Source organism: Phalacrocorax carbo, chromosome 5, assembly GCF_963921805.1.
Source record: "Phalacrocorax carbo chromosome 5, bPhaCar2.1, whole genome shotgun sequence".
NCBI classification, from domain to species: domain Eukaryota; kingdom Metazoa; phylum Chordata; class Aves; order Suliformes; family Phalacrocoracidae; genus Phalacrocorax; species Phalacrocorax carbo.
The window spans coordinates 20904032-20924358 of NC_087517.1; the positions used below are offsets into that span (position 1 = coordinate 20904032).

General features: G+C 37.1%; 1 protein-coding gene across 1 annotated transcript in view; it reads right to left on the bottom strand.

The window, feature by feature from the left end:
- Positions 1–779: 779 nt before the first annotated feature.
- GRB14 (growth factor receptor bound protein 14) overlaps positions 780–20327 on the bottom strand; it is a 74343-nt gene continuing 54795 nt past the window's right edge. Inside the window, exons 6-14 of the mRNA XM_064451482.1 lie at positions 15296–15433; positions 14122–14232; positions 13835–13930; positions 13170–13250; positions 10847–10963; positions 10693–10750; positions 10512–10599; positions 5551–5644; positions 780–1457 (exon numbers count right to left, since the gene is read on the bottom strand). Of these exons, the coding sequence (XP_064307552.1) occupies positions 1311–1457; positions 5551–5644; positions 10512–10599; positions 10693–10750; positions 10847–10963; positions 13170–13250; positions 13835–13930; positions 14122–14232; positions 15296–15433 (930 nt within the window). The 3' untranslated portion in view covers positions 780–1310. The remainder of the gene's footprint in view (positions 1458–5550; positions 5645–10511; positions 10600–10692; positions 10751–10846; positions 10964–13169; positions 13251–13834; positions 13931–14121; positions 14233–15295; positions 15434–20327) is intronic.

Here is a 20327-nt window from a genome sequence, read left to right on the forward strand (position 1 = left end):
AGGGGCTGGATTCAGTGTAATGGCCCATCTCCAAGCACTACCTTGCACTCCAGCACTTACCCCAAGTAAAGATACCCAGGGTTAGGTCCTGAACCCTCATAACAAGATCAAACCTGTCAGGCAGCAAAGCATCTGGACAGGGACGCCTCTTTCAGTCAGAGCCCCACTCCACTCGAGTCTTGGTTCAAGGATGCAGCAGTCTCATATCTCTTTCAAAACAGACACCAAAAGTATTTCTAATGCTATAGTCCAAAGTTTGACTCAGTCCACCCTAACAGCTCTTTTTAGTTGGCATGTTAGATGTTTGGTAATCTCTAAAGACTGCTTGACTGGTAGCTATATTGAAATTTTTGTTCTGTGATATATAATAAAATAAGCTAGGAACTGTCTGCAAATACACTCTCACCAGGTTTTCAGCAAAGAGTAAAGTTCACTGGATTTAGCTTTATTTAAGTATTGTAAATATCTGTAAATATTGTAAATTTGTACATACTATTGCATTACCTTTATTTTTTAAGGGCAATTGAAGCTGATTCCCTCCCCAACCCTGCAACAACCCACAGTATTTAACAGGTCTCTCTCTCCCTCTCTCTGTGTTAGAGACTATAGGTATGCACTAAACCACTCTATGTACTACGTATTTTATGCATGTTTATACATATCACAGACCAGTAAGTGACACTCCAGCTCTGTATAAAGATGTAGATTTAGTCATTAGAGGAAAAAATCCTTTAAAATACTAGAACAGTAATAGCACAACTCAATACAACTGATCAGTTATAAGTAGTTTTAATGATTTTTCACTTTTTGTATGATAATCCGCAAAGTAGCATTCAAAAATATAGTGCAAAATATTTATTCATTTTATTTACAAATAAAATGTGCAATTCAGCTTCTTATCCTCACCACAGTAAATGTTATTGTTCTATGTGATGAACAGAAATCATGAGAGACATTTGAAGAGACAAGAAGTTCATTTTAAAACTAACAAAGATCTTCCCTTCAGTTACATTTTTGTAGAAGTTACACAATATTAGTTTTTTAAAAATTGTTTTCAGCTGAAAAAAACCCGAAGTCCAAGACAACACTAAAGAATTACAAAGGAAAGAATGTTTTTTTAAAACCATAAAGTTAATTTTGCTGTGCCAATCACAATGCAAAGTTCTTACCTATATAAAGTTTTTTTTGCAGCTAAAACATAGAATCTTTACAATGTAATGCTTTTTCCCTTCTTACTCTACAAATTGCCTTCAGGGGAAAAAGTATTCTAGTATCTTCCTTTCCCTCTGATAAAACAACAGATGCTTTGGTTAAAGAGCAATTCGTGCACAATAGTGCTTTAACTTGCAAGGCAGTACTCCTTTATTAAGTTGGTAGAATTCCACTAGCTGGATGAGATCAGTAAATCTGGTATGACCATCATCAAGGGTATAGAATAGCTTCCCATCATCTTCCAACTGTAAAAAAGGAAAACCAAGATAGAATAAAATCCTCTTTTGCTATGGTATTTCTTCCTGATTGAAATACTTGAGAAGCCTTCTTGTAGACCAAGATATAAGATATAATCTTATGACTACTGAAAGAAAGAAAAATACAGTGATCATTCACAGCAAGATAAAAAATAAACAGAAAATAATGCATTCTTTAACTTCCCCTTTAAGTTTGGTACATGCCTAAACGGAAAGAAAAGCTTAATAAGTATAGGAATATTCTTTCTGCACTAACAATATTACTTTATGCCTTTGCGTTGGAACGATAGCTGGAGTTAACATGAACTGAGTTTTTACAGAGTGACAACAACCAAGTTTCAACTTACTCATAGATTTCAACCTTTGCTCCATTCATATTCTATGTAACTGCTACATTTTGTATCACTTAAGGTGCAATGAGGCTACACACTAGGGTATTGGTGTACTGGATGACACTTGCATGACACTGCATGAAACTGCCCATTTCAAATGTAACATGCTTGATGTAGCAACGTGTTCTTTGCTGTAAGACAAAGAACTGCTGCAGCCCCAAACACGTGTATTAGCACAGATACAGGAGAGAGAGAAGAAACTGCAACACATGCCTTGAAAGATTACTTTTAACTTTTAGACCCTTACAAATTTACAGTCAGTATTTCCCTATTCTAGGTTACGGAAATTAGCTCTTGCATAATTTGTATTGCATTATTTGTATTGCATTGGTGACCATATACTTCCTCAATTTATTTCTTCTACGGCTGATATGTCTAATATCAAGAAGCTTTAGTTCAACAGTGACTAATTAGTATTAATGTAAATAGAGGGTAAAAAATAACTATTTAAATTATTTTAAAAAAGAAAAGGGGAAAAAAGATCATTTACAAGATTGAGAGAGTAGTGAACAGAAGATCCTGAAGCAGGGCTAACAAAGTAGCAGATGGTGTGCTAGGGAAAGATGCAACTATCCTACTTGAGTACAGGGGAAGGGAGAAGACATAATTAGCTCTCTTACCTGTAATTAAGATTTCTCATCTGAAGCAGCTGTTGAACTGCTTATGACTCCTGGTTATTCTACCCCTTTCTACCATGTCTGGAAGCCATTTGTAATTTCTTTATTCTCAGACTTTGATCAATCCAGGTCAAACACTGCTAGTTATGGAATTACCAATGTGTGCACTTGTAATGTGTGTAAATTCCTGTGCCCCAGCCAAGAACCTGAAAATGGATTATCATCCATCGGACTTTCCTTATGCACGCAATTTTCCTGCCAACACACTGAAGACAAGGAAGAGTTGACAATTCATATGTCTGTTGACCAGGATTTCATTTTTAGCCTTTTTCCCCCCCTCCAAGTTAATCCAAAACCTTGAAGTGAACACCAGACAGATTGCTAATTCCAAAGCAATCCATATTTTGCAAAGGAAAAACTCACATTGAAGGTATGCTGCCCAGGAACCTAACATCTTCTGCAAGCTAAGAAGGTTGTTATGAGAGAACATTTATTGGAAAAACAGTCCCAGAAATGTATATCAATTCTTCTTCTTTCAAATGAATACAGAACAGCTAATTTCAAGACAGACTACACTGAAGTGAACTTAGATCAGCTCAGAGTAGTAAGGCTGAAAAATACATTTAAGCTATCAAGCTCTCCAGATTTCACAGTATGGGATCCTAAATGTATCCCAAACGTTTTCTGTTTAACTTTTTAAAATCAATTCCCTGCCACCCACCTGCAATACCTGTAGCACCTTACCAATGTTAACATGATGCACCTGTTAATGTGGGGGAAGCTTGAATTGGCAGACTGCATGCCCTACCTGAGAGGAGACATTTTAAAATACAGTATAACCTCAAGCAACCTGAAATATAAGAGAAAAATAATTCATTTAGAGACTGAATGGTCTTTTACTTCTAAAAAGGCCTTCTAAATGCCATTTCTTTATTTACTAGGAAAGTTTATCTTCTCTTCCCAATGACTGGAAATGGCAAGAGTTTAGAAGAACAGTAGGATTTGAAGTTCAAAAAGGTAACCTTGATCTCCAACTAATAAGCTACCAACTTCCTGTAGTAACAAAAAATGCCTTGTTTATTAGAAAATAACTTCACTTAGAAGACCAGCAGCAAGTGGAAGTAAAACCTTTCCCCCTCAAAAAATACTTTTCTGATCTCTTTAAAGTGTATTGCTCTAGCAAAACCAGAGCATGCGGTAAGTCAGGGTACTGAGAATGGCATGAGGGGGTACTGAATACGACTGGAAATTAAATGACAGAAAGGAAATGAAACATGCCTGTGTTTGGGGAACTAACAGTTTCCATGTTCCCTCTCTGGATTAAGTTTTTCTCATTACAGATTTATTATTTCTGATAATTAGCATAGGATAAATTGCTTTATTTCAAAAACAACAAAAAATTTCCTTCAAGTAAGACAGGTTTTGCACTGAGGCAGTACAGGACTTCTAGATCATCAGCATGGAAAAATGGACCCAGGTCTGTAGAATATTTATGCCAAAATAAAGAATTCCTGGTTCCTCCAAAGATTCTACAACAAGAGAGCAAGGTTTTAGCATGCCTGTATATGATTAATTCCTCAAATGGGCTGCTTAGATCTGCAGAAGAACATTAGAGTTGACTCGATAATTTTTTTGAAGGGAAGAGGAGAATCATCCAGCTCAGAGGAAACAGAAGTTAACTGCAGCTTCCTGCTACATCTCCTCGTTGAGAAGAGACAGTCTGTTTCCTGACAGTGAGAGTTGAGAGTTAAATGACATCCCAAGGAAGTAGAATCATACAGTATTTGTACGGAGTTCAGAAGGTTTTCTAAACCACACAACAGTTATCCCAAAGTAAATACTAGAAGCAACCACAGTCAATAGAAGTACAGAGATCTTAGCCCTGGGATTCTGGTCACAGAGCATATACTCATGCTTGCATGGGATCTAGGGCATAGCTATGACTTTTGGATGAAGGACTCCCCCATTGTTTGTACCTAATACAACAAAAATCCTGGGCAATTCTTTTAACAAGCATTGATTCACTCCTTTCCTCCTCCCAAATAATGCTTCTGTTTCATTCTACAGGAACTTTTTTAGGGGACGATATCAACTACGAGCCCTAGGTAAGGCATACGGAAATATGGTGAACAATCATCGGGGATCAACCAGAAACAAATAAAACAAAATGCCACTACACTTCTTTCTACTGAGAAACAGCAGAATCTCCTACAAACTTCAGCAGGAAGAAACACAGAGGCTAGAGTATTATGTGCTCTGGAAGAAAGATTCTTGTGAAGACATAAGAACAAGCTATAGGTCTGCTCAGTTATGTCAAGCACCTGTGGCTAAAACACAGAATGCTGAAGTGCTTCTCAACAGAAGCAGCCTGTAAAGAAAACGGTATAAACCACCTCTAGTGGGAGTGGAAGAGATGGGGAGAGCTGGCCATTCTGGCAGGAGAATTGGATCATATCTTCAGTGAAAACTGATGGAAATACGATTTCAATTTAGGAAATTTCAGCTTACCTATAAGTAGCTGGACTAAATACGGATATGATTTTTTTGCTAAAATTGTCCCCTTGAAGAAGACCTGGACATGAATATACCACAATAACATGAATCAAGAAGAGAAGTCAGCAAAAAATGTTTGGCCTTAAATATTGAGAGAAACTATCCTCAACAGATGAGTCAATGAGACAAAGACACACACATCGTAGGCAGTCCACCTAAACAGATGACTAAAAAGAAATTGTGCACATGCTGAAAAATGAAAAGGCAATATGACCTTTATTAATACATTATTTTCATGCCACCAGGGTTGCTTCTATTCCAGTTTAAATAGTTTTGTCTATTTTTTCAAGACACTTTTTAGGATTTCATAATACTAGTTGAGCTTCATCACAAATCAAACAGCAAAGCTCAAAAATGTTCAACTCTACATAAGAACACTAATTATTTTTAGTGATACAGGTATTAGGTTTACATCTTCCATGTAACATTAAAAGAAAAAAATCCAGCAATATTCTGTCACAATTATTCAACTGTTTTGTTTTTATAACTATATAGATATAAACTGAAAAATTTACTTACTGGTACAATTTGAAAATGCTTTATTTTTAATCCGTGACTCAGTGACAATACAAATGTTTTGGGGTTACTTTGGCTATCACGTACCAGGAATACCCTAAAAGAGATTGAAAATTTTCACAGTAAGATCACTCTGGAGAGGCTTTTATAAACGTCCAGTTAAGACTGTTGTAAATTCATTACAGAAGTATTAGTGAAAAGCAAAAATAACACTAATTATGTAAGTTATGCTTTTAATCAGTATTTCTTTGCAAATGTGTCACTGGAAATACTTTTTCTTAAATTCTTCTTCACCTTGTCTATTATGTGAAAAAATACGCATTCTCAGAATGAATGACCTGTAGGCATTGGTTTTTACACTGCATAGAATTACAACGCATCTCTTTAGACAGAAAAGCACCCTCAAAGTTTGTGCTTTGAACAAAATTTTCTTTGGACTCTGACAGTTCCCTAAATCACAAGTGTTAGAGGGAAAATATGAAAGGTAGTTCAACAGGAAGTTTACAGAAAAGGTAATGCAAGACATACCAGAATGATTTTCACATCTGGCCAGTCTTCATAAATGCACACTCACTTCTGCACATTGGCAACACTGAAACAGAGCTACACTCTGCTCACTTTATGGCATCATTATTCAAATCACAACATCCTCAATGGCCAACAGTGTCCCTGCAACTAGTTCACTGATAAATTATTCCAGCCAGGTTTTGGACAGAGATATTTTTGGCATAATCCTGGTAGGATAATCTGGAACAGGCAAAGGATGATTACCAATAAGAGATAGCTTTCACTGAATCACTGGGTATCAGCAGAGAACAGTTTGGTAGGACAGAGGGAAGTATCTGATTCACAGCTTTATAGTGGAGAGAGTCTGAAGTGTTTGCACTGTGCAGGTCTGGAACAGGTATAGCTAACCAATGTACCAAAGAAGGGAAATGGAGGGACAGCCATTGGCAGGCATGCTCCTCTTTCAGGACACAAAAGAAACGGGTAAAATGAACCTGCAAGTATCAACCAAGTGAGCACTAGTGGCCACCTACTTCTGCTCAACCACATACCAGGTATTAGAGTACAACTACTATATGAAGAGAAAGGATTTCAGGAGAAGAAAGCAGACTGAGGCTTACAGTGGATTTTCACTAATGACATGGATCCAAACTACTAATTTAATCCTCAAAGTTTTTAAGAGTCCTATTTTTACAAAGTAAGAAAACACCTCGAACTAAGAAATTTGGAGTCCATAATCATCAATATTTCTATCAAAATCCCCATCCCCATCATAACTGAGAGGTCTGATACTAATTCAGTTATTAAAGAGGGATCATTGCCAGCTCAGCATCCAGCTTGTAAGAGCAGAAGGTAAGTATAAGGACAAATAAGAGTTCTCAGTAGACTCGGGCTCTCCTAACAAGCTCTCTCTCACCACCTAGTGGCCTTTCACCCTCTCCAGGACTTGAATGAAATTTTTCAGAGCACAGTTAGATCCTTTGCATAAACTTAAATCTTTTATACGTTTGTCATTAAGCAGTGCCATTTTATTTTACTCAGAAAAATGACACTATAAGAATTTGCCACTTTGCAGATAATCAAAATGGGACCTCTACACTCGAATACTTGGATCTGTATTAAACAATACAAAAAGTAATCACATTGGGTAGGAAAGAAAATACAGGCTGATTAGGATTTGTTGCCATTCATCAGTCTGTTTAAAGTAAATTTTCTTAAATTTTTTTCCTTGTTTTAACAAAGATAAGCAACATTTGTCCTCCGACACATAAAAAGATCTTTACTCTTTTCTAACCTTATCACAACAGACCTACTTTAGCTGACAAAGAACCTTTAAAAAGATCACTTTATTATTAAGAAAAGGTTGTAGTTCATAGAATCTTAGAAATGCTAGTTACAAGGGAGCTTTTTAGACATGCTGGATGACTCCAAACAACTGCTCCTTCATAAACTTATAAGGACATTGTCTCCCACACATGCTCCTAGAGAAGCTGGAGGTTCATGGTTTAGAAATGTGCACTCTTCCCTGGGTAAAAAACTGGCTGGCTGGCTGAGCCCAGAGAGTTGTGGTGAACGGAGCTAAATCCAGTTGGCGGCCGGTCACAAGCAGGGTTCCCCAGGGCTCAGTTTTGGGGCCAGTCTTGTTTAGTATCTTTATCAATAACCTAGATGAAAGGATCAAGTGCACCCTCAGTAAGTTTGCAGGTGACTCCAAATTGGGGGGGAGTGTTGATCTGCTTGAGGGTTGGAAGGCTCTGCAGAGGGACCTGGACAGGCTGGATCGTTGGGCCGAGGCCAATTGTATGAGCTTTAACAAGGCCAAGTGCCGGGTCCTGCACTTTGGTCACAACAACCCCATGCAACGCTACAGGCCTGGGGAAGAGTGGCTGGAGAGCTGCCTGGCAGAGAAGGACCTGGGGATGCTGGTTGACAGCCGCCTGACCATGAGCAGTGTGGCCAGGTGGCCAAGAAGGCCAACAGCATCCGGGCTTGTATCAGCAATAGTGTGGCCAGCAGGAGCAGGGAGGTGATAGTGCCCCTGTACTCAGCACTGATGAGGCCACACCTTGAATACTGTGGTCAGTTTTGGGCCCCTTAGAGGACATTGAGGTGCTGCAGTGTGTCCAGAGAAGGGCAAAAAAGCTGGTGAAGGGTCTGGAGAACAAGTCTTATGAGGAGCAGCTGAAGGAACTGGGGTTGTTTAGTCTGGAGAAGAGGAGGCTGAGGGGAGACCTTATTGTCCTCTACAACTACCTGAAAGTAGGTTGTAGCAAGGTGGGTGTTGGTCTCTTCTCCCCAGTAACTAGACATAAGACAAGCAGAAATGGCCTCAAGTTGTGCCAGGGGAGGTTTAGTTTGGATATTAGGAAAAATGTCTTTACTGAAAGAGTGGTCAGGCATTGGAATGGGCTGCCCAGAGAGGTGGTGGAGTCACTGTCCCTGGAAGTGTTCAAAAAACATATAGCCATGGCACTTCAGGGCATGGTTTAGGAGGCATGGTGGTTTTGGGTTGACTGTTGGACATGATGATCTTAGAGGTCTGTTCCAACCTTAATGATTCCATGATTCTATGAATCCTCTGAATGACCAGTTGCATTTTGTAATGGGCCTTTTGGTATTATCCCATTCATCAATCAGACACGGATTAGTTTGCAATCCTGCCAACCACTTATCACTGGAAAGTCTTCAAATGTCCTTTAGGAAGTGTAGAATGAAATCTACAGCATTGCTACATAAATGTCTTTAAGAAAGATGGTTTTACACCAGAACAGTAGATCCAAAAATTTGATTCCTTCATAGCACACCTTAAGATTGTTGCTGTGCCTATTATGTTACTGGTTTATTAAAATACTGAGACTACTGTAGATCCTTTATATAATAGTCCCTTTATCTTCTATAAGCCATCATGAACAGTGTATTTGTTAGTACATACGGTATTTCAGAGGTCCAACCACCTCTCTTATATAGGCAGGAGATCTCCCTGCTTGGGATCATCCTAAAAGGCACAACACACATTATTTTCTCTACTTACCTCCCTAACCCCAGAAACAAATCCTATCAATCCCATGAAAAACTTCTGTATTTCTGGTGATAATTCATTCTTTCAGCCCATCAAAAAGCACAGCATTTGTCACATGCTGTAATGTATTCAATGACTTCACTGTAACTCCTGAATATGTATGTATCTGACAGCATATGAGCGCTCATACTACCATGTTCGAATTGATTCCAGACAGTCCACGCAAGACTATCATCCTCACCAAAACCACAATGCATACCTATGAATATATCCAAGAATATAACAACACTGTACTAAACTAATGTTAGCAGGGTATTAACTTTCTCATTGCTACCTACTCGTCAAATCTACTGGGTATCATTTAACAGTATGTGTGTGTACCCACTGAAATACACTGGAAGACTGATCAGCCCAAGAATGACACACTGCTCAGAAATACATGTTGGATTCAGCCCCATGTCCCATCCCTCTCATGTAACAAATGCAAAAATGGATGTAGAGTACAGAAGCAGTTTCAGGATGACTAGCCAGGCTTAAAAATAGGACCCCTGAAATTAAAAAAAAAAGAAAAAATACAAAAGGGGAAGTCCAATTAGCCAACCTTGCTGAGTATGACTATTTTTGTCTCCCTTACCTTCCCATCTCTTTTTTTTTTTTCCTACAGCCCTTTCTGCAGATGTAGAAAACAGTAATACAACATAATCTAAAACAGAAGGAATTTAACCAGTAATCTGATATTACAGGTAACTAACCGGAAACAGAGTCAGAGAAACTTAGAGTTTTATGGAATTACTTGTTGAATGAAGGAGGCTCAAGTTTACATTTAATACAGAAGTAAGGATAAAAATACAGAAATGAAAAACGGGAGGATTTGAACATAAAATACCTATATGCTTTGCCATTTTTTAAATTAATATTTATATGAGACAAAACCAAAAGTGATTGGTCTTATCCTAATGTTTATTGTTTACCATTACGGGATAATATAATTTTTCATAATTTCATGAGGAAAAGCATACTTTTTTTTTTTTCAACAGCTGCCTCTGCACTGTTCATCTTAGAATAAGGTTAGTCAATGTTTTCAGGCTTTCTTTCATTCTTTCATCACTAAAAAGAGATACAAAAGACACTGGTGCCAAAGTTGACAGTTCCCAGAGAATATTGTGCAAATACAGACCTCAAGTGCCTGGCTCTGAGCAGACATAAGTAATCTGTCAGTGACAGAATCGAAGTGTTAGATCACCACTTTATTGCTTCCAAAAGATATAAAATAGAAACCAACTGATCCCCAGATAGCGCCATATAAAAGAATTTTTATTTCTATTAGCTAAGAGCAAAATCTTCCTTCCTCCATCGCTACCCTAGTAAGAAATACATGAAAATAGCAGTTGTTGACAAAAAATGTGTCTCAGAAGAGTTATGTAAAGAATTAACTTACCCATCTACAAGTCCATGCTGCAAAATAAGTCTCTGAGCTTCTTCTCTAGAGATTTTATGATGAAACCATGACTGAGATCTGTGTATAGCTGTAGAAATAAAGATATTTTTAAAAAACATTTTGCCTTTATTGAAAGAACCAGCAATTGCATTTCTCTGGCAATGAATTAACTCACGCATACCCATGTTAGACATGGCAACAGGACTACCATGTGAGTTGAGCCGTAGACACCCTCTCCTCTGTATGAGAGAGAAATAAAAACATGATTTGAAAGCTTTGTTTGTTTAAAAAAGAAATCAGAAAATACTATTCTGATAAAGCAAACATGTTTATACCCGCCATGCTAATCCTTCTTCAACTGCAACTGAAAGGGCTTCCGTTGGATTTTCTATAATTCTGCTTCTGTGTCCTGAGAAATCCATTGCTACTAAAGAATTTTCTGAAATGCTTCTCTGCAACAAAGAATAATAAATTCGGTTTGCTCATTTTTTAAAATAAGCTTCTGAGAAAACATTATGTTTTGTAAGTGGTATTTCAAGTATTGGCAGTGTTTCCCATCAGAGCCAAACTCATTTTACCCTAGGGAGCATTTGTAATTCCAGTTTGCTGCTGCAAAGCTCAGTTTTACAGTCTGGCAGGACAGATCATCTTTTTGCATTACTGCAATGGATGATAAATATATTGCTTTACCATAAACTCCATTTATGTTTTTAACTATAACTAGCCCTTTGCATATCAAGCCAAGTCAAGATACTGTTACTAAGTTGTCCACGTAAGAGAAAAAAGATAATATACATAATTCTTACACATAACCATAAAATTAACAAATATTTGGAATATTTTGCTATAAATATGCCATAAATTTATATATTTTCTACATAAACTTTCACTCAAAGTTTACCTGATTTAAGCATTGAAAACAATAATTTCTATGGAGTTTAACTTCTACTTTAACACATCCCTTCTAACTCTTACCACAGACAACAACTGTAGGATCTGTTACAAAAAAATGCTTGCTTTTTTTTCTGCCAGTGAAGATCAAGCTTGTAACAATAGAACAAAAATCACTAAAGTTTGACAAAAGTCTTAAAACTCACCAAAATACTTCTCAGAAACCAAGGTTTACAAAATCAAGTTTAGTACAGATCGTAATGGCTCAAATGTTGGCAGGCACTGGAATATCAAATAATTAAGAGAACGTTCTAGCATTCTATAAGTTAAAGTAACACAAGAGGCCCAGATTTCTGCAGCGTTAGCAAAGCTTCCCAGTCCAAAACCAAAGCAGCTCTGTTCTGTTCATGTTTGTTTACAAGCATGAGTACAACTAGAAGTGTACTAGTCTAGTACTAGTACTAGTGTACTAGTAGTCTAACGTCTACCTGAGTAACCGTAACCTATAAAGAACTTTGCAAAAGTAAAAAAAAGGCAAAATAAGAGAAAATGTTTGCCTCTGGAGAGTGGAGAGAACTCCTTGTAGCTGCCATGGCTGTGAGGAACATGAAACACGGAAGTGGTTCCCCTATGAAGCATGTTCATTAGCTTGTGCACTTAATTCCCAGGTTTATCCAATTTGCTCTTTAATTCATTGATTATACCCAAGTAGAAAAACAGTGCTGCACTTAATGATGCTTATAGATTCTGCCTGTGTTAGAAACCACATGAGCTAAAACACACGCAATAGTGTAAGAGGAGAGAGAATCAGTAATGGCTCCCAGATCCATTATAGAAGCAGCAGCTGGCTATTTTAACAGCTTCACATAACACAAAGTAAAGACATGTCAGTGTATGAAGCACAGTTTTGAAGCCATGCTTATTAGCAATATCACTGAAAGCTACTTTTATGAATACCTATAATAGCAAATGCATATTTTAGGCATTTTAACAGCAAGAACCATAATAAAAGCTGAAAAAATCCACCATAAAATCACTGTCACAAGTCCCAGCAACAAGTAATTTTTATCCAGTTTGGCCAACAAAAACCACAAAAGTGGTATAAATCATCCATGAAAAAGTCTGAAATCATATGACTCATAAAGAACTTGGATAACTTAAGATATTAAAGAAAAGGGCAACCTGATCCAATCCCAACTGTCAGACTGAGATGGACACAGTATCTGGTATAGACTGTTGTTGCTCCAAAACCCAGTTCTGCCAAATTATGTTGTTCCTCTGAGGTCCAGTCAGTATTACAACAGCTGAAAGTGATCTTAAGTACTTAATATTTTATATTAAAAAAATAAAAGGGAAATATTACTGTATACCAAAAAGGATTTGTTACAGCTTTCTTATTCATCATTTTCAGCATGTGCAACCTTAAACACTTTGCTTCTTTTTTAATGCACTTATAGTTTTGCTTCTCTGTTTTCAAAAACCTCTTTCCATTCTTTTTGACAGTGATAATAAGCCAATGAACTCCCAAATACTGGAGGTTTGACAAATGCAAAAAGCCCGTTAACTGGTCTGAACGATCCAATTTGTACTAAGTAAATGAATTAATTAACTCTCTAGTCAACCCTGACAGCCCTAAAGTTTTTAGCAAGCATTCACACACGCAAAGATTTGCAGGATCGGGTCAGTAGTATAACAGACACAAGTTACTTAAAAATAGCGTGATGGCAGAAACAATGTATTTATTCAGGGAGCTACTGTGGGACATACCATAGGTGTTATATTCAAAGGGCTGCAGCCACTTCTACCTTGATATGGTTGCATGTAATTCTGATACAGCTGCATCCCATACTAAAACCAGAAAACAACATGGTTAGCATTGTAAATAGTAAACCTAAACTAAGTAAATTTTTTGTCCAGGTGTGAAAGAAAACATGCACTTTTCTCTACCATTAAAAACCAGGGACAAATTCTGTTAGGATAAGGAAATGCACATCATCATCGTTGCTGCTGCTGCCTTTATAAATGCACACTCTGCATTAAATACTACCCATTTAATACACGAACTCACCTATTCCTATTTTGCCACAAACTGACACATTTTAAAAACATAAGTTGCCTTCTTGTGTATTCTTGTATTTTTGTTCAACATTACTCAACAACCTCATTGAATTCAACATGGTTACATATAAGCATATGCTTAATGTTAAGTATTTGCAGACTGAGGCTCCAAAACATCATCCCATCCCCTACAATGATTCCTGTACTTTGGTCCCTCTCTGTTTTTTAGGATGAAGGAAAAATAACTTTTCAAAGTACAAAATTGATATTGCTATTGCATGGGAACCTAGAATTATGTTTATTCTCTACCGCAGAGTATCAAAATTTCACATAGTAGACTTAGGCAAGAAGTTAATTCCACGCAGAAAAATTACCTTAAGCAACCTAATTGCTGTCATCCAACAGGTCCTACTTTGTTCATCATCCGCACAGAGCTGTTTCAGGTCTCTGGTTCCTCCTGATTTGTTAGGCTAGAAGGCCACAGCACATTTTTTTTAGCATTAATGCATATCTTGAAGATAATACCTGTTGAAATAAAAGCCACTAATTCTCCTATTTTATAACAGACAGCTGAATATTGTTTTCAAAAACCTTAAAGAAACTTAAGCTTACCTAAAAACTGTGGCTTGCTTTAATATGTATCAGAATAATAAGCTTGTACCTTAAAGCAGAATCCATAGTTTGTTGGTGCTCCAGAAATCTTTTTGCCTGTCAAAGACATGTACATATCACTATTGCTGAATTCACAGAAAAACTGCAGATGCCTTGGCTCCTAAAAAGAAGAGTAATGTAACACAATTAGACTATTTTTAGCCAACCTTTCCAGATAAGAAACTCAGAAGAGTATGTCCTGTTCCAAAATAGTCTTACATACTCCAGTTTTAACTGTGACATCATGAAATCTAGAAAGAGTGAACATTAATTTTTTTAATGCAGAGAAAAAACACCTCAAACTAGTCAGAGAGTTCATTCTTCTACAGAGGGAAAAAAACCAAAGAACAAGTGATGTCATTTCTGGGAAAACATCCACTGAATTCAAGCCATAATAATATTAGAGTAGGAGTCAAGTTTTGAGAGCAGTATGCATTTCAATCTTTAAAATAAAATATAATTTCATAATCTGAGAAACAACATACACTAATTATTTCTGTCCAGTATTATTTCTAACTATTATCTCCATCCTCTAAGGTTAATTAAGTCAAGGAAGAAAACAAAAGAAATTTGCTGAAGGATATAAAACCAGCTCAATGAATACTCTGGCAGTTAACACAGAAAATTCAGACCAAGAAAAAACACTGGTTTAAGTCATTTATGTAGAAGGTGTCTCAACTCCAGTGTATCCTGTTTAACATAATCAGGTTTAAATTACTGCCATCAAAAAGTGGAACTAGTAAAATGAAGAACTGTCCAGTGATAAAATTTGAGCTTTCTCAAAATCTTTCTGCAAAATCCTTTTATACATAGGTTCTTGTTTATTTTAGATAATGAAGTATTATGTCCACCTTTCAGAGCATCTACTTACACTTCAGTATTTTACCTACTATTTGACAATTCATTTTTAAAGGGCACTCTGTTAATTGCCTGGAAAAATATTAACCAGATTGAAACTAAGTTATTAGGCAAAAAGAAACCACTGCTTCTAAGACAATACGTACCAATTTTATATGTCAGTATCTCTCTAGATTTTATCCATAATAAATAGATTTTTTCCCTTTCTACCACTGTAAGTTGAAATTCAAATTTTGGTTATTATTACAACAAATGATAAATACATACATACAGTTGCACTGACTTCATAGTTCTTTCTCCTTCCCTCCTGCCCCGCTTTCCCTTACCTTAGATGTTCCTTTAGTGGAAAAATAAAGGCCAGATCTTCTCAAAAGAAAGTACAATTTTTTCCACGATTTTTTCCCCTGCTCCTTTGCATGCAAATAACCATGAATCTCAGGATACGTGCTGGAGCTTAGGAACATCTGAAAGAAAGCATCAGACGTGCATTTTTCTTTTCATCGGAAATGAGCTTTCTGTTTCATTAACATACTCAGACAGGACTAAGGGGAATAAACCCCTAAAATCCACTATCACACCACAGTCACTCAGTTATGATTGCATCTAATCCCATTAAGAGTACCTCTGATTTAAAGCATGTAGAATGTTACACAACTCCAAAGTATGCTAAGCAAGTTACATATTTATATGGAACATATGGTTTGAAATGAGAGCATTAGTTATGCAATACGTTGATTTCGGCAACAAAACCAGTGTAAGAAGTTCTGATCCCGTGCCTTACACCCTATTTATATAAAACTGCAAATCAATGCTACCAAAAGAATAAAAAAAAGCCATCCCTCCCCTCCTCCTGTGTTACAAACCAGATAAGGGAACCAATCTGAGTTAAAATTAATTCAGCAAACAAATCACAAAATCTGAATCACAAAACCATGCAGGTCAGGCAGATATTACCATTTTCAAAAGGAGGAACCAAAGGTCTCAGGACCTGCAGTGGTGCTTAAGTAGGAACTTTAGCTGAACCAAAAACAGGAGAGGCTGGGCCAGTCACAAAGACAGCTCCTATCTGTGCTCAAGACCATGTGGCAGAGAGTATTGAAAACAGCTGCATCAGGAGGAAGGAAAGAGGGCTTAGAAGTCTCAGAGATCAGCCATTTTGCCTTCAGAACTGCAAGAAAAAGGTGCACACCCTCACAAGCCACAGAAAAGGCAGAATGATATGGACAGACAGAGATGTTAACTAATGCACTGAGAGAAGCTAACTGATGCACTGCCTTTACACAAGGTATTCAATAGCTTCTCTTCAGCCATTTCAACCAGACATTTCCAGAGTGCAACACAGCTGTTATCTTGCTAAGACCAAGTACAGAGTTTTATTCAGTCTGCAAAAGTACCCATTAAAAGCTGGCAACCATGTTAACTTTATTCTAATTCCATTCATTTTTATTACTCTTCTTCCAATAAAACTACTCAGAACTATGACTCACATCTGAACAGACTAACCTAGAATTCTTCAATTTCCATACGTTCAAAGGAATCTGTGTTGTTACTAAGCTCTTCAAGGAACCTTGCCTCAGAAAGGCCTGCAAAATCATAAATACTATCTAGGCTTATACAGCGTTAGGGAACAAAGAATTTTCTGGTTGATATCTGCAGCTTTCATTGCTCCATTTTCCTCCTGTTCACTGCCACTTCCAGAATATCTGATTTGAGGACACAAAGCAACGGATCACCAGGCAAGAAATAGACTGGCCACTACCAGACTGCAGCAAAATGATGAAGTGAACATGATTTTAGAATTCTTTGGCCACTAAATAATGCAGTCCAACCATGAAACACAAGGTTTCTTTCACTTTTATTGTTTTCCTACCTTGCAGCCAGATGCATGACTGTACCATCTGCAGACCAACCTGAGCTAATTAAATCCAGCTGGTGTGAATGCAGTAACATGGGCAGACTTCATTTGACAGAAGAGTGCCTTACCGTACTAGGAATGCATTAGGAATAGCTTCACCGCTAGTCACCTGGACAGTTAAATTACAGTAAGACTAGCTACATCTATCTACATATGCTGCTGGCACACAGCTGTGTGAAAATGCAGTTTAAGCTTTTTCAGCCACATTGAAGCAGACGGGTAGGTCCTGGTAGGTGTTCCAGCCTGTTAATCTTCCCATTTGCCACGTATTAACTGGCTTGCTGATGGTGAATATAAAGGCTGAACTGAAAAAGTATTTTATCTCCATAAATAAAGTCAGACGGAAGCTTTAGGAAAATCTCAAAGAGTCAATGTATGTAAAAACAAAAAAGCATCTTTTTAGGCTGTACTATCTCTGCTAAAGATGAAAGGAGTGGCTGGCTCCCAGCCTGCACAAGTGTTTTCCCCAGGATTTCTCCCATAAGAGCTTCAAACCAGAAGCATTGCCATGAAAAACACTTTTCTTACTCAGCAGACCAAACCGGAGAAGCAATACAAAGCTCAGTGTCAACAGTCACTGTTGTACCTGTGCTATCAATTAAAATAAAGTAGCAATAATGCTAGGAAAAAGGCAATCCTAGACCCATCTTTTCTTTCTAGGACAGCTGAGGACTGTGTGAGAAAATATAACATGAACATGCTGCAGTCAAAACCATTAACTGTCACGAAGAATAAGCAGTAAAAATATTTCAAAGTGAGAACTCAATATCTGTAATAAACACCTAAAACTAAAGATAATAGAAAAGAGAACTTCCATGGGTTTTCGTTGTGGGTTGGTTTTGGTTGTTTTTTTTAAAGGGAGGTACATGCAAGTTTATTATAGGGGAGAATGGATCCCTGTTTGTGCAGATAAGAAGTAATCAAAATAGGATAAAAATAAGAAAAATGAGAAAAGTCCTTAATATAAAAAGTGGGGAGAGTTAAATGATGATATGCTGCAGACAGGGATTATTGGTCACACAACATGCAGAAATAAGTTTGCACCCTCTCCCCCATGCAGTGAAATATATAACATGATATGTAGGATGGTTTCAAATGTCACCATGTCTTCCAGATACTAATATATGACAGCACCAAGGACTCGATTACAATTTGGTTGGCTGTAAAACCAACAAATTTAAAACCAATCTGAACAAAAACCAAAGCAAATAAATGCCTTTTGTTGGGGGAAGGAAAAATTCAACACGTGAAAAAACATTGCACTGTCTCAGATGAATATAGTAATTAAAAACGCACAACTACTGTATGTCACTGAAAGCAATAAAGATTGAGGGCTGCAGTCCTAACTTACTTCCACATTTTCAGTGAAAGAACGGCTGCAGTAGCAGAGACAACAACATTTGCTAAGGTGGATGCTTCTCGAGCACTTACATGCTATTTTGGAGAGTGAAAGAAGCTATCATTTTCCTAAGACTCTGTGAATCAACTTTGAATTGATGACTGATTTCCTGAAAGATGTGATGACAGCCAGCCATGACTGTCCCAGGCTAGTGCTCCTGGAAACAAGCAGGATTTTCCCCTGAACATAATAAATTTGGGGGCACCAAGTAATTCCAGTGAAAAACTGATAACTGATTCTCAGCATTGTCTCCTATAGACTTCAGTCAACCTGAGGGGTTTAGACTCAGAGGAAGGTCAGCAAAACCTAGAGAGGAAGATGGGGAAAGGCAACAGGCAGGCTAGAACACATGTAGGAGATTGACAAGAGGCTGAAATTCGGTGCATGGCTATTTCAGCCTGAAGACTGGAAAGGAGTCAGATGAGAAACTGGTCAGTGAAAGAGGGACTTTTTGTGGCAGAGAGATTAAAGAAATGAAGCTTGAATCTTAAATCTGTGAAGGCAGAGAATGGGAAAAACAAAAAACACAGGACAAGAGATGGCAATGGGGAAAGGGCAAAAGGAAAAGACACTTATCAGTAATTCTACCTTTCACAAAATTATGAGTGTGTGTCTTGGTAATCCTGCTCTGTCTTTAACTTAATTTTTGCATATATAACATTAATTTTTTTATGTTTATTTAGGAAAGACATCTGCTCCCTTCTTTAATATAGTCTACCTAAAAAGTGCAAGGTTTTTTTCATTGCTCTGGAAGGTGGCTTGGACACGTGCTATCTAAAAAAGCTTTTTTAATGTATTCAATTTATACGTAAAAAGCTGTTAGAAAGAAGCAGCCAAACTGGTCAATGTAAGACTTGAACACCGAACTTCAAGTCTACCTACAGAACCTGAGTATCAACTCCATCTATTAAACAATGAGGAATAGTGGGGGCAATAGGTCTATTCTTAAAGCAAAACCAGAAAAAAGATGTCACTGTTAAATTTAAAACACTGACTAACATACTCCATAGCGGGGAAAAAAATCTCCTATGAATACAATTAAAGATTAAAAAACCAGAATTACAGAATTGGAGAAATGTTATTCACAGACAAAAAGAAAATTAAAGAAACAAAGGATAAAATTTTGACCTTTCAAAGTAACTTTAAAAAAATTTTTAAAAAACCCTCAGTGAGGCTAGGATTTCATGTACTAACCCAGAAGGACTCAATTCCATCAAAACTATGCTGTGCAGTCTATTCATTGGAAATGTTGTCTTGAATAAGAATACAAGTATCTAGTACATACATGAATTTATCTAAAATAACAGTTGCTCCAATAAGCAGACAATGTTTTAAACAAGTCACAAGCCCCATTTAAAATTATATTCAACAACAGTTTCACATCTAATCAGACCAAGTGGATTAATGTTACCCACCTGTGAAAGCTGCAAATTCTCAAAAAACAAAGAAAGAACACACCCCAAAATCTAAAAATGACACACTATTTCATTACTATGAGGAGAGGCCTCAGACTAAAATCTTCATACTGCATTCATTTGTGACATGTTTTAAAGAATCCAATTTGCAAAAATAACCTAGAACAAGTTCCAAATGATCCATACTGCCGATGCTAGGCATGTACATACCATGTTGTGTTTCAGAGAAGCCATAATCTCATCAATATAGTGACACACTTTTCTTTTTTTAGGCTAAAGATCTTCATGGCAGAGATTAAACCACTCTCTCTCGTATACACAGGCGTTCGGTATATGTCAGACCTAGTAATTTTACTTAGCACATGCTAAATGGATATGAGACTGCTAAACTTTTTTGTTGTTTTTGAGGCTATAATGATGCTCTGATTTCAAGTCATCAGCCAAAACACTCACTCATTCACTTTCAATGAAAGTCAAGAAAAACATACTTGAAAAACATTTTTCTTGCTTACAGCTTAATCCACAAAAAGCTATAAAAGTATGAGAATTGATTTTTTAATCACTTGTAAGCATTGAGTTGTTAAAACTAATGTCTCTCTTGATACCTGACCAAGCACATCACAAATAAT